Source organism: Phascolarctos cinereus, unplaced genomic scaffold, assembly GCF_003287225.1.
Source record: "Phascolarctos cinereus isolate Bilbo 61053 unplaced genomic scaffold, phaCin_HiC Scaffold_1;HRSCAF=81, whole genome shotgun sequence".
Lineage (NCBI taxonomy): Eukaryota > Metazoa > Chordata > Mammalia > Diprotodontia > Phascolarctidae > Phascolarctos > Phascolarctos cinereus.
In genome coordinates this window covers 59,505,944-59,525,757 of record NW_027555514.1, presented here as the reverse complement: position 1 = coordinate 59,525,757, position 19,814 = coordinate 59,505,944, and the positions used below count along the sequence as shown (strand labels likewise).

Here is a 19,814-nt window from a genome sequence, read left to right as displayed (position 1 = left end):
AATTTTTTAACTATACAGTGAAATTAAGTGGAAAATACTGCTAAAGCAAACTGTTTTTGTTAATTTCTTCAAAACTTCTTTTTAAGGATGCCAGACAATTTTATGAGGAATATAAAGAAACAAAACTGAAGGAAAAAGAAGATGCCTTGGCTAGAGCTGAACTTGAAACACTTCAAAGTGAGTTTAACCATTGTCTTATTGTGTGAACAATATCATGTAAAATTCCTCAAAAAATCCACTTAAACAGTTTAAACGTGTAATTTTGTTGGCTTTTTGATATCACATAAATGCAATGAAACAAAATGTCCATATTTTCTTACTGACCCTCATTAAGGTCACTTTTTTTTAAAATTCAGTTTTATTGCATTTTCTATTTTGGATTCTCTTATTATCTCTCACCTTCCCCTACTCATTGAGAAGATAAGAAAAACAAAACCTATTACAAATGCATACAGTTATGCAAAATAAATTCCTGCATTAGTCATTTCCCCCAAAAAGAGAAGAAAACAAGTTTCAGTCCATTCTCTAAGTCCATCAACTTTCTGTCTGAATGTGGACGGTTTGTTTCGTGAAGTCCATTGAAATTATGGTTTGTCTTTGTGTTGATTAGAGTTACTAAGTTTTCCATAGTTGGTTATCTACAGTATTGTTGTTATTGTATAAATTGTCCTCCTGGTTCTGGTCACCTCACTCTGCATCAGTTCATACAGGTCTTCCAGACTTTTTTCACTATCCCCTTCATGATGTCTTATAGCACAGTTGTATTCTGTCATATTCATATATCATAACTTGTTCAGCTATTCGCCAGTTGATGGGCATCCTCTCAGTTTCTACTTCATTGCTACTGTAACAGGAGCTGCCATAAATATTTTTGTGCATATGGGTCCTTTTCCTCTTTCTTTGATCTTTTTGGGGTATACACTTAGTAGTAGTAGTATTATTGGATCAGAGAGTATGCACAGTTTAGTAATTTTGGGGCATAGTTCCAAATTACTTTCTAGAATAGTTGGACTAGTTCACAGCTCTACCAACAAACCATCAGTGTACCTGTTTTCCCACAGCCTCTCCAGCATTTGTCATTTCCTTTTCCTTCTTCATCTTAGCTACTTTGATGGTTGTGAGGTGGTATCTCATAATTGTTTTAATTTGCATTTTTCAAATATTAACAATTTAGATAATTTTATATGCTTATTGATAGCTTGAATTTCTTAAGTCACTTTTTTCCCCAAGTTTGTAAAGACTGAGAATGTCATTAGGGTTGTGGTTACATAATCTTTCAAATGCAGGTGGCCAGTCCAGAACTTATGAGCGTCCTCAGATGTTCTTGATAGTCTCCTAACAGTTTACACAATCTCAGGAACTGAAGAGACCACAGAGGCCTCTCATCCAACCTGTGCCTCTACAATATCCCAAGTTTCTTCATCAGAGCTTCTGATGAAGAGAGTTCTTCATCAGAGCGCCTAAAGAGCTCATGTGAGATAAATCCATTACCTCCCAAGGCAGGTCATTTTTGGATAACTCTTGTTGTTAGTATATTTAGTTAGTATATTCCCCCTTTGCAACTTTCATTTATCTTTTCCAAAAGGCAATTCTTCTGCTGAAGCACATGAAAACAACTACAGCATCTCCCCCTATTATGTGTTCTTATCTACAGACCAGACATCCTCCTTTCTTTGAAGAGGTCCTCATAGGGCACACACCTGAGGCCTTTTACCATCCTTGTTGCGTTCCTCTGGAGGCTCTCCCATGGTTGTGATCTCATTAGAACCGTATACCTGGAGTATCCTGTACCATGTTCTAGCCTAGGATGCTGTTTCTCTCTCAACACAACCTAAAATCACACCAGCATTTTGGGCTGTTACTTCATACTGTTGACTCATCGATACTGCAGCCCACTGAACCACCCAGATGTTTTTCAGAGACCTTTTTAGACCTGCCTTCCCTACCCCATATTGGCAAGGTTAATTTATTTGAACCCAAGTATAAAAACCTTACACGAATTTCTTTTACATTTCTTTCTTATGTTTGGCCCAACATTCTAGTCTCCTCCCCTTCACCATGCCTTTACTCACACTTATGCCTGAAATATATGCCCCAAAATCACCTTTGCCTACTGAATTCTTATCCATCATTTAAAGCCTGAATAACTGTAAAGATTTGCTAATCTCCCTTGAAAGTAACATTTTTTTCCTTTGTCCTTTACATGGCACCTTGTTTTGCAATTCTCTGATGCAATTATAATGTATTAATTGTCATAGTTACCTGTGTCTCTTATCTCACCAGGAGACAGTAATCCCAGTATGGGCAGGGAATTTTCTTACCTAAACTTTGTATCTCCTGAAATTCCTAGCACAGTGTGCCTTACATGCAACAGGAACTTAATAGGAATTTTTTTAATTTAATTAATTTCTGAGTTAAATTCTCCATGTATTTAGTTGTATCCTGTAGTGAAATGCTCTTTTAATCAATAGGGTCTGGACCTATGATTTCATTCTTACTGGGAATTCCTGGGTGAGGAAACTCCACCTTCTCTGAAACTTGTGGTCTTAGAGAGTTAGTTGCCTAGAAAAGAGGTGTCGGATAGATGGCCAATGCTGCCTCCAGCACTCCCAAAATATAATTGGGAAATATTTAGCAAAATAAATAAAAATACAATAGAAGATAGTTAATGCTCACATGTGTTTTCTGTACAGCCAGAAATGTACAGTCTAGTAGCCTTTGTTTCTATTTGAGTTTGATACCACTGGCCTAGAACACTGAGAGTTTAAGTGACTTGCCCAAGGTTACACAGCCAAGCATATATCAGTGATGGGACTTGAATCCATATCTTCTTGTTCTACAGATCGTTCTCTACCTACTGTGACATGCTGCCTGTATATACAGAAAATATGTGTGCACCCACATATATCTATAGAATAATTACATAATAAATACAAAATAGTTAAATACAAGGTGTTGAGAAGTAGAGAGCAATGGGTAAAGGGAGAATGAGGATCAGGAAAGGCTTCTTGCAGAGGAAGGTTTTGCTTGAGCTGAGACTCAAAGGAAGGGATTCTCTCAGGAGGAGGTAAGAAGGGAGTGTGTTTCAGGTCCAGGGAGCAATGAGTATAAATACAGAAAGCTGGAAAATGGAGTGCTGTATCTGGGGAAGAGAGAGAAGGCTAATTTGGCGGAGCCATCGAGTATGGTAAGGGAAGCAACGTGTGATGAGGCTGGAAAGATGGGAACAGGGCCTGGTGTAAATAGCCTTCAAAGCCACACAGAGGAGTTTATGTTTGGTCCAGAGGCCATAGGGAGCCAGCCTCTAACCACAACCACCGCCATTTTTACTGTAGATCTTCAGGACCCGTACTTATTAGATGAATAATTACACAGACATGAACTTTTATAGTTGGCTCATTGTTCTCTGATGAGCCTTAAAACAGGTTTCTCGTGTTTGTTCTGGGTGAAAAATTCCCATCTCTGCCCCCTCTCAAGAAGCTGAGGTTCTCATCAGTTCCTTGTTTTCGGAATCATCGTGGTCATCCAAGAGGGATGGCCATCCCTTATGGCTGCAGAGGACAGAAAGACCTCACACACTCTTGAATATATCATGAAAGGCTCTGTAGCACTTATGGTAGAAGCGCCAAGAACAGATTGGAAAGGAATTACCTCTGTGTGGAAGACTCCCATTCAGCAGATAGGAAATGATTAAAATGAGCTTTCTCCCTTGGTTATCGGGTGCTAATTGCCTTGGCATTCTTCCTGACATTCTGAGATCAAATCTGTGAGTAGAAGGGACACACAGAGCAGCTAATATTTTCTCGATCCCCAGGAATATAACTTTAAATATATTTATATCTTGCCTATTGTACTTGACACTGTGGGAAATTTTTTTTTAAATTACGTGAGAAAGTTAAAAATTAAAACCTGCCCTCAAGAGATAGATAGTCTGGTTAAAACACACCAATAATGTAACTAGAAAGCAATTATAAAACAAAATGTCATTAAACAGAAATAAGATACTAAGGATTAAAATAAGATACTAAATAACATAATATTCTACTTAAGAAATGATGCATACTAAAGCCACACCTACTATATAGCCCTGGGAAAGAATGTTCTTGCTACCAAAGTCCTTGGCACTGTCAGATGGTTCAACTTCAGAAATGTTTATGGATCTTATCAATGGATCTGACATTAAAAAAGATGAATTACCATCTGCTGTACTGCTGTACCCTGAGGACCACTGGATCTTTCCATCTGACGTGAAGCTGAAATCTTCTATGCGTGTGTTGTCGCCCTCAGCTAAAACATGAACTCCATGGAAGTAGAGACTGTCTTAGCTCTTAGAGCAATGCCTTTGCACCAAATATTAACAAATACTTTTTCATTCATTTGAGATTGAATATATAATTTCCAAAGGCTGGGCAGGGCTTGAGAAGTGGGTACAAGAAAGGTAACCAATACTTCAATGGTTCCAAAGTAGACAATGGAGTTGATTGTGGAGACGTTGACCAGCTTAAAGTCAGAGGACCTGGTTTCTTGGATAACTACATGAAAGCCTTAATAATTTTAATATCCTGAATGAATTTCCCAATATTTAAAATATAACTTAGCATAAATTGCTGTTTTCCCAAATAACTACATTGCATAGAAATATTTTAAACTTTGTCCAAGGTGATCAGTAAGTATGTTATAATGAAAAAGCCCTAGACAGGAGTTCTGGATACCTGGATTTTATCTCCCTTCTCGAGGCTTTTCTTTGCCCAGGCTGTTTTGTACACTCTCCATTCTCATAGAATGTACTTCCTCCTCTCTGCTACCTCAGAAGCCCTGGCTTCCTTCAAAGTTCAGCTTATCTGCCACCTCCTACATGAGTCTTTATGTATACTTGTATATGTCCACATTTTTTCCTTTGGTAGAATATAAGCTCTTAAGGGCAAGGACAGTTTTAATTTGTCTTTGTTCCCAAATACCCAGCACAGAACTTGGCCACAGACGTGGCACTCAGTCCATGTTAGGATGAGTGTGCCACAAACTGGCTGTGTGACCAGTCACTTCATCCGTCTGGACCAGGTCTTTGTCATCTGTAAAATGGGTGTGTGGCATTGCACTAGAATCCACACTTTTCTTGACTTTCATCATTCTACATCTGTGAAGGAATAATAGTGCTTGTTCTTCTTTAATGCTGCATTGGTACACACTGTTCAGAGCCATGGAGGAAGTCTCCTAGCGCATCTGAGAATTTACTGGAGGACAGGATGAGAAGGTTTAGAAGGTTGTGAATGAGTTTACTCACTTCTAGGAGGTCTCAGATCTATTAATGTATTTTTTTTAAAGGAAGAGGGAGAAAATAGTCAATTTTCTCTAACTGAGCAAGAGAGGCAAAATCTAAATTTCATTTAAAAGCTAGTGTTCTTTTTTGTAATCTCTTCCCTGCTCAGCAAAATTTGTCATTTTTATTCCTTTTCTTTTGAAAACTTGTTTGGGAGCCTTTTGCTATGCCAGTATTCACTTCTTCCAGTTATGGGGTATGGCAAATAATTCTGTCAGTTTTTCTATATAGGAATATTCATAATACCTTGTAACACTTATAGTTGCAACAGTACAAAAAATAACTATCCCCTTAACTTAATGAAACTTTCCAGAATTTGTGGTCACTTAAAAAAATCGTTCAAAGGATTTTTACCCCTTAAAAATTCCAGCTATTTTGTTTAAATCTTTTCCTTTGCTAAAAACATTCATGATATTTGGATCTATACCAGTTGTTCCAATACAAATGTATTATTTTGTCTCTTCTGGACATATTATTATGCCCCAAGATTGGGGAATCCACTTAAAAAATTACATTAATTTTCTGAAAACTTACAACCAGATAAGTTTAAAAATTGTTAACCAGTAATTCTAGGACTAGAACCTAAAGTGAATTGAGTATTCAGAGATTATTGTTGAGAAAGGAAAAAACAAAACAACCTGGTGGTTGGCTTTGGATACCTATTAGGACTTTAGAAGACCTAGTTGGGCTTTTTCATCTCCAATTTCTGAGATCCATTGTATATTTAGAGAAGGTGATAGGATTCAGTGTTAAGGATATTAAAGAGCAGACACATTCACTGTTAATAATGTCAAAAACTTGTTATGTGTTTGGGCTTTTTAAAAATTTAGTCTCCAATGGTTACATGCAAAGAATCTTTTAATTAATTTTGTTAACTTCATTATGGTGTTCTGCATTGTATACTTTAGAATTAATATATAAAGGCCGAAAATCCCCCAGTGTGCATTTCATTTGCCCCCATCCTTCTTAATTTTAAAGACCATCATTGGAATACTGAGTTCATAATAACATTTCCATCTACTTAATTGAGTAAATGCATCTCATGCAGATTAGCAATAGCTGTTTTATGCTGCCTGTTTTTCATGACCTAATTGCTAATCTGCCCTCATGTCTGTCTGCTTTACTGCTGAGATTGTGTAATATTCTCTGAGGGTTGAACTAGAGCTGTGTAGGGGGAATTCCACATAATTTGCAAATTGGAGAAAATGCAGCATGAAGGTCTTATTAAAATTATGATTTTTTGCTAGAGAGGACAAAAGGTGTGAAAAAGGTAATTTCTTGAAAAGTAAATATTATCCTTTTGGGAAATCTTTATGCCAAAATTCTGTTGATGTCTGTTCATAAATTTTTTTGGCATTCCTTATGTCTTTATCTTGAATGAGTTTTTTTCCATTTTTATAGTTTAAATTTAAATTATGAATACCTATTAAGATGCAACTTTTATATTAGCATAAGTATTTATAAAAGTACAGCTTTTTGAGTTTCCTAATTTATATTCCTTCCATAGTAGAAAGGAAAATAGCAAATCTTTGCATGATAGGCACTAGTTGGCTCTATAATTTTTTTTTCTTACCCTCATTACTGTTGTCTGAGCTGTCTACCTGGCCTAACAAAAGTCTTGAAATGTGGTAAAAACCCAGGCCAAACGTCCAGTTTCCATTTTGTAGGTAATTTATGTTCCCAGAAATAGGTCATTTTTCTCTACTTTTCCCCACTAAATTTTACCTACAGTAATAGCTGAACAGACCTCTGCAGGGACAATCCTAACTTGGGTTTCAATATGCTTTACTCATAGTAAAGACCATATTCAAGGGTTAGGAACTTTTCTTAGTCTGAGGTCTTCTACTTTTGTGCCAGATACATGATCAGAGTCAGTAATACTAGTCCACGAGGCAAAATAAAACAAAAGACAAGTTATGCTTTAACTCTATTGAATTATACTTATAATAGAAATTGTAGGTGGAAAATAACAGAATTGCGTCTTATGATTGTTAATTCATTTTTATTAATAATGCATAATAACATCCTAGGCTCTTTGTTATTATCAAATTATGTAATTTCAAAAGACTACAGTTTGGGGGCATTGTTGCAAATATGAATTTATGGCTCAGCACTCCCAATTATGTTATCTTGGGGAATGATTCTAGGATCATTGGTATGTTTCTCTTGGGTTTATTTGTTTGTGTCCAGGACACTAACCTTTTCTCCTAATGATGAGTGATCTTTTTAAATTGCCAAGCTTTATACTATGTTGTATTCTAGTAGCAGAAAAAAACTCTAAAGCATAAGGCACCTGTATCTGCATGGGTGAAATGTAGTAATTCAAGAAATGCAATTTCTAATAGCCTTTGAATAATTCTGGGTACTTAATGCAAGTCCTGATGCTGAGCCCCTTCTAGGTGCCCCTCCAGAGGGGCATCTTCTCTCCTGGAATCCTTTCCCTCCTCTACTCCAACTGGTGATGGATTGATTGAAATCCCAGAGGTATCAGACACATGGCTCACAATAGTCCCAAGTGCTGCCAGAACCAGATTAAAAGGTAATTGGTAAATATTTTACAAAATACATAGATAAATTCACATGTGGTTTTTTAGGTCAATATGTGACCCACAGGGATCCTTATGTATGGTATTTGAGTTTGACACCAAGCCCTCACACAACTTCTCACATACAGGTCAGCATTGAAAATATGTAACCAACTGGTTGTGCCCACTGTGTGGATCTTCGTTGCCCTTTATGTCGTGTGTCATTCTGATTCTTCAGAGACTATCATATTCCAAGATAAGCATACATTACTAGGAGAACATCCATGGTAAAATATCAGTTTTTCTAGCTGGAGGAATAGCTTAAGATTGTTGAAATTAATGTACAGTCTCTTAAATACAATCAAACTTGCTGTCTTCCTCCTTTTGTTATAGTTCCAATTCCTACCCCATCAGCTATGCTTGTCTCAGATGATGGGAATCCACCATCCAACTCAATGGACTGATTATCCAATAGCATCTCACTGTATGGACAGTAGGCATTTACCTTTTCCTCTTAGCAGAGCAAAGTTGAAAATTAATATAAAACTAGAAGAGAGAATGAGACTAAGAAAAAGATATGGCAACTTGAATTTGACCTATTTAAATATCTCAGCTCTTAGCATAATGATTAGCACACAGTAAGCACTTAGTAAATGTTCAATGACAACTATTGACATTTGAAAAGAGGGAGATAGACTGAGGCAGGTATATAAACACTAATCTTGACAATTTCTTGAGGAAGATTAACTAATATAATTTGGTAACCATAATAAGGAATCTAGAATGGCCTAGTAATTGCCTGAGCCATTAAACACTTGATCTCCTTTATAAACAGAGAGAGATGGAGACCAATAAAAATTGTAGGTTAGAATATAATGCATTAGTAAAATATTCTAGAGAAGAGGAGTGGAAGATTGTGGACAGCATCACTTCATGAAACAACAATCAATAAGCACTTATTAAGTACCTATTGTATGCCAGGCTCAGTGCTAGACACTGGGGATGCAAAGACAAATTGAAAATTTGAAAACCCTCAAGAAAAAACAAGTTATAAAAAGTTTGGTTAGAGATCCAACTAAGCAAAGTTATCCCAAATGCATTTATGAATTAAATTGCAAGTATAATGATAGGAAAAAAATGTAAAAGTTCTGTAAAGGTTGTTTTAAAACCTTTTTTTCACCGTCAAGGATAGTAAAACAACCACATTGAATTCTAATACCATTGTCAGGGGGCGGAGCCAAGATGGCAGAGTGAAAGCAGTGACTTGCTTGAGCTCTCCTCCAAACCCCTCCAAATACTCATAAAAAATGGCTCTAAACAAATTCTGAAGCAGCAGAACCCACAAAAAGACAGAGTGAAACAAATTTCCAGCCCAAGACAACCTGGATGATTGATCAGAAAGGTGTATCATGCCAGGCTGGGAGCACAGTGCAGCGCGGCTTGGGCACGTAGGCCACAGCAAACCTGGAGCAGGCCTCAGAGGACTGAATCTCGGGCAGCTGTGCAGGTTTCCAGACTCCTCAATCCACCAATGCCAAAGACAACTTAGAAGGTCAGTGGGAAAAGTCTGTTTCTATAGGTGCTGAGAAAGGAAGGTGGGGTTTCAGCATGGCGGGGGGCAGGGGGCAGCTTGCGGCCCACAGACTGAGGGGGAATCCAGTGGCTGATCAGAGAGGGATCACAAGGATCTCTTTGCCAGTGCTGAGGCAGGAATCTCTTGCTTTGCCCGTGTTTGGATCTGGGTCACAGTTCTGGGCAGCGGTGCTGGGGTGAGGAGGAGCTGGCTTGGTGGAGCTTGTAGTGCTGTGGAGAGAAACCCCTCCTCACAGTTACAGACAGAAAGGAGTACTTGAGTCACAGGCCAGGAAAGGAGTAAACACCTCCCCTTATCATACCACCTTGGAAGAACTGAAAATTTACAGGTCCCTACAAGTATCTCTGAAAACAGCTGTACAAACCCCCCGAAGCTTGGGACAGTACATTCTCCACATTGGAAGCAGATTCATACCTTAACAAAGAGTTTAAAACTCAAGTAATTGGCCAGGATCATGAGCAAGCAGCGCAAAAAGAGTCAGACTATATTATCTTACTTTGGTGAAAAAGAAGATCAAAATATACAACCAGAAGAAGACAACAAAGTCAAAGCTCCTACATCCAAAGCCTCCAAGAAAAATATGAATCAGTCCCAGGCCTTGGAAGAGCTCAAAAGGGATTGAGAAGTAAGTAAGGGAAGTAGAGGAAAAACTGAGAGTGATGCAAGAAAATCATGAAAAACAAGTCAACAGCTTGCTAAAGGAGACCCAAAAAAATACTGAAGAAAATAACACCTTAAAAAATAGCCTAACCCAAATGGCAAAAGAGGTCCAAAAAGCCAATGAGGAGAAAAATGCCCTAAAAAGCAAAATTGGCCAAATGGAAAAGGAAGTCCAAAAGCTTACTGAAGAAAATACTTCCTTAAAAATTAGAATAGAGCAATTGGAAGATAGTGACTTTATGAGAAATCAGACACAGTAACAAATCCAAAAGAATGAAAAATTAGAAAACAATGTGAAATATCTCATTGGAAAAACAACTGACCTGGAAAATAGATCCAGGAGAGAGAATTTAAAAATTATTGGACTATCTGAAAGCCATGATCAAAAAAAGAGCCTAGACATCATCTTTCAAGAAATTATCAAGGAAAACTGCCCTGATATATTAGAACCAGAGGGCAAAATAGAAATTGAAAGAATCCACAGATCTCCTCCTGAAAGAGATCCCCAAAGGAAAACTCCTAGGAATATTGTAGCCAAATTCCAGAGTTCCCAGGTCAAGGAGAAAATATTACAAGCTGCCAGAAGGAAACATTCAAGTACTGTGGAAACACAATCAGGATAACACAAGATTTAGCAGCTTCTACATTAAAGGACCGCAGGGCATGGAATATAATATTCCGGAGGGCAAAGGAGATAGGATTACAACCAAGAATCACCTACCCAGCAAAACTGAGTATAATCCTTCAGGGGAAAAAATGGTCATTCAGTGAAATAGAGGACTTTCAAGCATTCCTGATGAAAAGACCAGAGCTGAATAGAAAATTTGACTTTCAAATACAGGACTCAAGTGGAACATGAAGAGGTAAACAGGAAAGAGAAATCATAAGAGACTTATTAAGATTGAACTGTTTACATTCCTGCATGGAAAGATGATATTTATAACTCATGAACTTTGTCAGTATTAGGGTAGTTGGAGGAAAAAAATTATATGTATGTATATGTATGATAGATAGATAGAGGGCACAGGGTGAGTTGAAGATTAAGGGGTCATATCTGGAGAATAAAATTAAGGGATGAGAGAGGATATACTCGGAGAAGAAGAAAGGGAGAGGTAGAATGGGGTAAATTATCTCACAAAAAAAAAACAGAAAAGAAAAGTCTCTTACAGTGGAGGGGAAAGGGGAAGGTGAAATGATGAATCTTATTCTCATAGGATTTGGCTTAAGGAGGGAATAACATACACATTCAATTGGGTATGGAAATCTGTCTTACCCTACAGGAAAATAGGGGGAGAAGGGGACAAGAGAGCAGGGGATGATAGAGAGGAGGGCAGATTGGGAAAGGGGTAATCAGAAGTAAATACTTCTGAGGAGGGACAGGGTCAAAAGAAAGAATAGAATAAATGGGAGGGCAGGATAGGATTAAGGGAAATAGAGTTAGTTTTTCACAACATGTCTACTATGGAGTGTTTTGCATAACTGCACATGTACAACCTATATTGAGTTGCTTGCCTTTTCAATGAGGGTGGGTGGGAGGGAGGAAGAGAGAAAATTTGAAACCTAAAGTTTTAAAAAACATATTTAAAAAAATGTTTTCACATGCTACTGGGAAATAAAAATATAGGAAATGGGGTACAGAAGTCTATCCTGCCCTACAGGAAAATAGAAGGGGAAGGGGATAAGAGAAGGGGAGAGAGAGAAGAGAGGACAGACTAGGGGAAGGGATATTCAGAATGCATGCCATCTTGGGGTGGGGGGAAGGGGGAGATGGGGTGAAAATTTGGAACTCAAAAACTTGTGGAAGTGAATGCTGAAAACTAAAAATAAATAAATTTATATTTAAAAAAAAGAAAGAAAATTAATACCATTGTCCCAGATATGCCACATGAGGAAGTGGAAACAGTAGTGAAGAAAACAGAAATGGGAAAACAAAAAAACCATACAGAGTAGGTTAGTCTAGAGGTAACATAGGTATTAGGAGAGCTTTCTCAATCTCTTTTGCTGGATTATCATCTCAGTCACACCTCCTAACTGTTGGTATTCCTCCTGATGCCATCCTGGGTCCTCTTCTCTTTCCTCTCTATTCATTCTCTCCACTTCTCTCCTTTCCTCTCCTTATCCGCTTCCATGAATATAACTGTCAACTTATCTAGATAACTCTGAGATCTGTATACCCAGCACTAGCCTTACCCCTGAGCTTCGGTCTCACATCATCATTGGACGTTTCAAACTGGATGTCCTAGGGAACACCTTTAATATATGTATATATATGTGTGTATACACACACACACATATATATACAATATATAGCATATATATGTATACATATATACATATATATGTCTCAACTTTGTAATTTTGATATTTACCTTAGACTCTTCATTCTCTCACATATCTAGTTAATTGCCAGATCTTGCCACATCTACTCTCACCATCTATCACATATCTTAACCCTTTCTTTCCACTCACAGTTTACCACCTTATTTTAGACCCTTATTACCTCTCGTTTGGATTATTGCAGTGCCCTGCTAATTGGTCTCCTTGCCTCAAAACTTACCACTCCATTCCATCCTAAATACTGCTGTCAAAGTAATTTTTCTTAAATTCAAAACTGACCATTTACATCCCCTATTTAACCAACTCTAGTGGCTTCCTATTGCTTCTAATATAAAATTTGGACTGCTCAGTTTAGCTTTTAAAAACCTACACCTTTATTTCTAGCTTCGTTACACATTATTCCTTTTGAGTAATAGTATCTTCATTTTTAATACAGTAATGTAGAGTTATCATAATTATTGACTAGCTCCCCCCAGTTATTCAACTGTTATTTTATTCCTATAAAATTGGTTTTTAGTTGTTTTATGTCCTTCCTATGTTTTACTAGCTTAACTTCCAGATATTTAATTTGCTCTGTTGTTACTTCAGTTGTAATTTTTCTTCCTAACTCTTCCTCCTGTATTTTGTTAGTAACATTCCCAAAGGTTGGTGATTTTTAAAAATTTATTTGATTTCACTAATTTAATAATGCTTTTAATTTTACTTAATTTTCTTAAGTTCTCTCATATCTGCAAGTAATAAGGTAATTGTGCCTCCTCTTTAACTGTGCTTATTCTTTAATTTATTTTCTTTGTCTTAATGGCATAGCTAACCTTTCTAGCATTAACTCAAATGATAGTGGAAACACTGGATATCCATATTTTATACCTGACCTTACTGAGATAACTTTCAGTATTTTGTCTTTTGCAAATAATACCATGCCTTGTGTTTTTTATTCATTTTTTAGTCTTTGTCTTTAAATACTTCTGATCATATTACTGAAAGCTCCTTTTATTCCATTGATTTTTAGCATTTTTGTCCTAAAATGTTATTTTTTTCAAAAATTTTTCTACATTTATTGATATAGTCATGAGATTTGGGGGGGGTTATTATGATGATTCTTTATATTTATTGCTATCCTACCACTGAACCATCCTTATATTCCTAATAGAAATCTAACCTTATCAGAGTAAAGGTAATGTTTAATTCATTGCTCTATCTCTTGACTAATATTGCATTTAATAGTTTTCTATCAATATTCATTAATGGTAGTCATTTATAGATGTATGTTTTTTATTTATCTTACCTTAGTTGGGGAATCAAATCCATATTAGTTTCTGAGAAGGAATCTGGCAAAGTGCCATCATGTTTTGTTTTTATCAATACTTTATATAGTATAAGAGGTTTTTTTTAAAATGTTGAATAGAATTCACCTGTACATATATCTGAATCAGGATTTTTTTTCCCCTTTTCGGACTTTCATTAATGTCTTGTTCCATTTCTTGTTTGGAGATAAAGTCTGTATTTTTTCTTGTTTATATGAGTTTTTCATAATTTTGTAAATGTCCATTTTATTTAAGTTTCATATTTTGTTGATTTTAAATGGTTTTGTGATTTCCGAGAATTTTCTTTATTTCTGTTCCATTCATTGTGAATTTCTTATTTCGTTTGGTAATTTCTTTTTCCTTTCTTTCTCTCTTTAAAAACAATAGATGGGGCAGGTAGGTGGTGCAGTAGATAGAGTACTGGCCCTGGATTCAGGAGGAACTGAGTTCAAATCCAGCCTCAAACACGTAACACTTACTAGCTGTGTGACCCTCAAGTCACTTAACCCCATTGCCTAGCCAAAAACAAACAAACAAAAAAAAGCTGTTAGCTAACAATTTGTTATATTGGTCTTCTTTTTTTTAATCTAATTTTATGTAACATCTCAGTATTCTTTTTTTTTTTTAAATAAACTTGGCCCTAGAGAATAGATGAGAAAATGTTCCTTGCTCTTTTCATTAGAAGTGTGAGGGTACTATGGTTGTTGTATGTAGGTAAAGGGTCATCATCATGTTGAATAGTTTTGGTAAACTTTTATAATTCTTGGGTGTAAGGGAAAGAGAAGTTGCAGGGGGGAATGGATTCAGAAATGAATGTGATGTAAAAGCAAAGGACATCAGTAAAAGAAAAACTTCTAAATGATTTTGTTACCAATTTTGGTTTTCTCTTCAATTTTCAAATTTTCTATTTTTATGGCTAAGAATTTTTAACTTGTTTTTTTTTTCTTTTTTCAAATGCAGACTCAGTTCATTCATCTTCTCTTTCTCTCATTAGGTGTGTTTAGAGATATCTTTTTCTCTTAGGGAATAGCTGAATTGAAAATAGCAGAAATGGCAAGACAGCAGTAAAATATATATCCGATCAAAAGAGACAGACAGAAAGTACATTATGTTTAAAGGCACCATAAACAATGAAAAAATATGCAGTGTGTATATGCATGTATACACACATGTACCCATACACATGCAGTAAATTACATTGTATCTGCATATATAAAGGAAAAACCAAATGAATTACAGTACAACAATTGTTTATTTTTTCAGTATGTTTCTTTGAGACTTAAGATAACTATAACAGACAAATAAGAAATTAAGGATCAGAAAAGAATGTTAGAAAAACTAGCTAAGATAGACCTTTGGTAACCAATGGAAATCTAAGGAGAAAACCTATTTCTTAGAACTATTTAGCATCTTTGTACAACAATCTTAGTTGTAAGGCTCTGTCTTTTGCCTTTAGGAATGTTGTATTCTAAGCTCTTCTCTTATTTGTAGTGGAAGCTGCTAGGTCTTGTGTAATGCTAACTGTGGTTTCTTGATACTTAAATTCTTTCTTTCTGGAGGCTTGCAGTGTTTTTTTAATTTGATGTAGAAGTGTTGTTTTATTTTGATATTCCTGGAAATTTTCCTTTTGGGGTGTCTTTTAGGATGTGATTGGTAGATTTTTATATCTTTACCTTGCCAACTGATTCTAATAGATCTAGATAGTTTTCATCTGTAATTTCTTGAAATATAGTGTCTAGCCCTTTGATCCAGCAATAGCACTTCTAGAGCTATATCCCGAAGAGATCATACAAATGGGAAAAGGACCCACATGTACAAAAATATTCATAGCAGCTCTTTTTGTGGTGGCAAAGAATTGGAAATTGAGAGGATGCCCATCAATTGGGAAATGGCTGAGCAAATTGTGGTATGTGAATGTAATGGAATACTGTTGTGCTGTAAGAAATGATGAATAGGCTGACTTCAGAAAAACCTGAAAAGACTTGTAAGATCTGATGCTGAGTGAAGTGAGCAGAACCAGGAGAACATTGTACACAATAACAGTCACGTCGTGAGATGACTAATATTGATAAACTTAACACTTCCCAGCAATACAGGGATATAAGACATCTGCAAAGGCCTCGTGATAGAAAATGCTACCCACATCCAAAGAAAGAACTATGGAATTTGAATTGCTATTTTTTTCTCTTCTATTGAGTTTTGTTTCCTCTTTCTGGTGGTTCCTCCTATTGGCTCTAATTTTTACTTACAACATCACTAATGTGAAGATACGTTTAATAAGAATGTATATGTATAGCCTATATCCGATTGTGCTCCATCTTGGGGAGGGTGGTGGGGAGTTAGGGGGAGAAAAATTTTAAACTCAAAAGCATATGGAAGTGATTGTTGATAAATCAAAATAAATTAATAAAAAAAATTTTTAAAGGAAAAAATAAATGCTAAGGATCACAGAAGATAAAATGGATAATTTTGTCTGCATAAAGTTAAAAAGTTCTTGCACAAACAAATCTAATAAAGCTAATATTGAAGAAAAAAATATATAGTGTCCAGGCTTTTGTTTTTAAGCATTGTTTTCAGAGAATCTAATGATTCTTAAGTTATCTTTGATCTATTTTCCAGGTCATTTGTTTTTGGTAGTAGAGATCTTTCATTTTCTTCTATTTTTTTCAGTCTTTATATTTTATTCTAATATTTCATGCTGTCTTACAGAGTCATTCATTTTCACTTCATATCTTTTTTTGTTTTTTAAAAGAGAGAGTTCATTATTTGGTAAAGCTTGCCACTTTCTTTACTAAGCTACTTAATCTCCCTCTAGTTTTTTTTAGTTCTTTCCTCTAGAGCCTTTATTTCATTTTTTTAAATCTCTTGCTTAATTTATTCCAGCCATTCATGTAGCTCTCGTGTAAAATCCATTTTTTCCTCTAAGTTTTGCTTGAAGTTGTGAAGTTACTCCTTCTAGATTGGATTTTTAGATATCTCTGGTTTACCTTTTCAGCCATGTATATTCTAAGAGCGGTGGTAGGTTTTAGGACACTCTGAAGCTTTGAGATTCAGGACAAGCATGTAGGGCAGTTTATAACACTGCAGGATAGAGTAAAAGTGATTTTTGGAGTCCCTGCACTGTCCCGGTCTCTGGGCTTTGCTATGTCTGAACTGGTCCTGTTTATTTCTGTCATTGTGCTGTCTTCCAGTGACCCTGTAGGTTTCTCCTAGGAGCTAGCCGCTCTTAGTACCTGTGCATGCAGAGCCTTGCGGGTATCTCTGTCCAGTCTTTGGTTGCATAGGGAAGCTTCTGTCTTAATTGTCTGTGCTGGTGCTGACATTTCCAGCAGGCTTTTTCTTACTGTCAGTGGACTGACTTCTAGCAAACATTTTTATGCAATTTTAGAGTGGATGAAGCCACCTAATATACTTTTCCATTGGGTTGTAGAAGCTGGGCTGCCTGTCTCTGTTCAAGGAACCATGTTGTCCCAAAGTCCTGCCACTAACTTTTACATTTTTTAATGAGTCCTTTAACACACTGAGACCTTGGTTGTTCCTTATTAGAAAGGAGATATTACCACCTGTCCTGTATATCTTAAAGGAATGTTGAAAGAGGGTGGAAAGAAAGTGTTTTCAAAATTCAAAACACTTCACAAACTGTCTTGGTTCTATTATAATAACTATCTGATCCTTTCCCCTGTGAATTTATTTATGCAAAGTAATGATAGATGAATGATAAAATTAATTTCTGAATATATTAAAATAATTTTCTTTGAAGTAGACTACCTAGATATGCTTCCTAGATACAACTTAAGAATAGAATGTTAGAAATAATTCTTATTCTTGGAAAACTTCAATAATACATATTTTTTTCTTTTTTGTAGAGGAAAAGAAATCTAAAGTTAAAAAAACAAAGCCAGAATTTCCCACGTATACTTCTTTGGAACCCAGCGCATATAAACCTTCTTATGATCATGGAACTTCTATAGAAGAAATTGAAGAACAAATGGATGATTGGTTAGAGAATCGGAACAAAATGCAAAAAAAGAAGGTAAATGAACACTTCAGACAATAATATAAATTAATATAGAGCTGTCAACTTGTATGTAGGCTTAATAACAGTGGACCATCTTTGGAAATCAGATCCATTTAAATTATTGAAAAGAGAGCATATTTTTGCAGGCATTTATTTAATTTTCATCATTATCAGATGGATTATTTAGATGAGATTGGTAAAAAAGAAAAAAGACTGAGGAAATTTTCATGATGAGGTTTAAAGAGGTATCAATAAAGATATTTAAAGCAAAAATTAATTAAGTTGTATACATAATATATATAAAATGCTTGACTTTTTTTTTACTGAATCAGTGGGAATATTGTTATCTGTTATGAGAATGGAGGAAATGTTATCTGCTTAGAGAATGGGGGAAATGGTGAGATTTTTAGTTTAAATATTCTATTATAAATTTAATAGCAACTCAACAAATAACAGTGATCAAATAAAGAAAATAAGAAACAGAATCCCAAATGAAACATCAAGCTTCAAACTATAGATATTAAACAATTTTAACAAAGAAACATTAACAATTTTGTTGGCTCATTATCCCCTGATGTTTTTTTAATCTATATTCTTATAAAGTTTTGTTTCTGTTTTTTTTTTTGTAGTCACAGTCAACCTATTTGTTTCTACTCTGATTTCACCTTTTTTATTCTATATCCCCTCCTACAAGTTGTTCCCATATTTCTTTGTATTTCTTCTATTTATTATTTTTGGGGGTGATAATATTCTATTATGTTAATATTCTTTAAAGTATTCAGCCATACTTCAATAGTGGAACATATAAATTGAGAAACAATATGGAATCACGGCTAGAGCACTCACCTCGAAGCCAGAAGACCCAGGCTAAAGTCGGCCTTTTATACATTCTGGTTGTATAAGCCTGGGCAAGAAAGACCCTTACTCTATCAGTGGTCTGGGCAGCTCTCTGAAACTGTAAGTTGCAGAGAAGTTGCCAACTTGTATTGTTAGAGAGAATTTTCTCTATATCAGTAAACCCACAGGTCCAGTGCCTCTTCCAGTTATTTCCTATTGTTGCAAATAAAGTGACGTTAAACATTTTGGCATAAATAGGTCTTTTCCTGCAAAATTCCTACTGTAGTGCCTTGTTGTGGCATAGAAATAAACTGGTTTTTTGAAGGCTGTGCCAGCAGATTACAAGCTTTGTCTTTGTCTGCCATGTTGAACAAACTTTTGGTATGGTGTTGGTGATGGACAGTGTCAGCTTTCCAGGGTCTAGCTTCCCTGTCTATGGAATAGCACATCACCAGAAGACTGTCCACTAAGGAATGTAGTCTTTGGTCGTGGCCACCCATGAAAGAGATGTAAATACAAAAAAATCATTCTGTTTTGTGATTTCTGTGACAGCATTGATTGTAGAGTGGCCAAAGAGAGAGAGAAAGAAACAGAGTGGTAAGAATAATAGTTTTCAGATTACTTACAACTATCTACATATGTTAATTTAACTTCAGGTTCTGTTAATGTGAGATCTTTTTCCCATAACAAATGAGCTAATACACTACTGGCAAAAATAAAATAAACCAAAAGTAGAAATCTCAAAAGAGCCAGGAGAAGGCTTCCACTGTGTTGAGTAGATTCTCTTTGAGAGATTCATGGGAAAATATGAACAAGAGTCACCTAAACTGAAAAGTCCCTGCTGTTGTCTACATTAGTGGAGAGAGGAGCCCTGTGGGTGACATCACAAATTCATTAATCCATAAAAGATATGAATTCAAATCCTACCTCAGATACTTACTTGCTATGTGACTGAACCCCTCACTCCCTCAGTTTCCTCACCTGTAAAATGGGAATGATTATAGTACCTACCTCACAGGGTTATTGTGAATATCTAATGAGTTACTGTAAGTGATGTACTTTGCTAACCTTAAAATACTATGTAAATGCTATTCTTGTTGTTATTATCAGCAAGCATTACTTAAGCACCTGCTGTTGCCAAAACAGTTGGAGACGACTGAAAACGACTGAACAACAGCACGTTCTGGGATCTAGAAATTCAGAGACAAAGCTGAAATTGTCC

At 35.9% G+C, this 19,814-nt stretch overlaps 1 protein-coding gene across 1 annotated transcript in view; it reads left to right on the top strand.

Annotated features, from left to right (window-relative positions):
* The window catches only part of DNAJC1 (DnaJ heat shock protein family (Hsp40) member C1), a 255,794-nt gene that overhangs the window by 133,878 nt on the left and 102,102 nt on the right, over positions 1 to 19,814 (top strand). Inside the window, 2 exon segments of the mRNA XM_020966879.2 lie at positions 87 to 177; positions 17,604 to 17,770. Coding sequence (XP_020822538.1) covers positions 87 to 177; positions 17,604 to 17,770 — 258 coding nt within the window.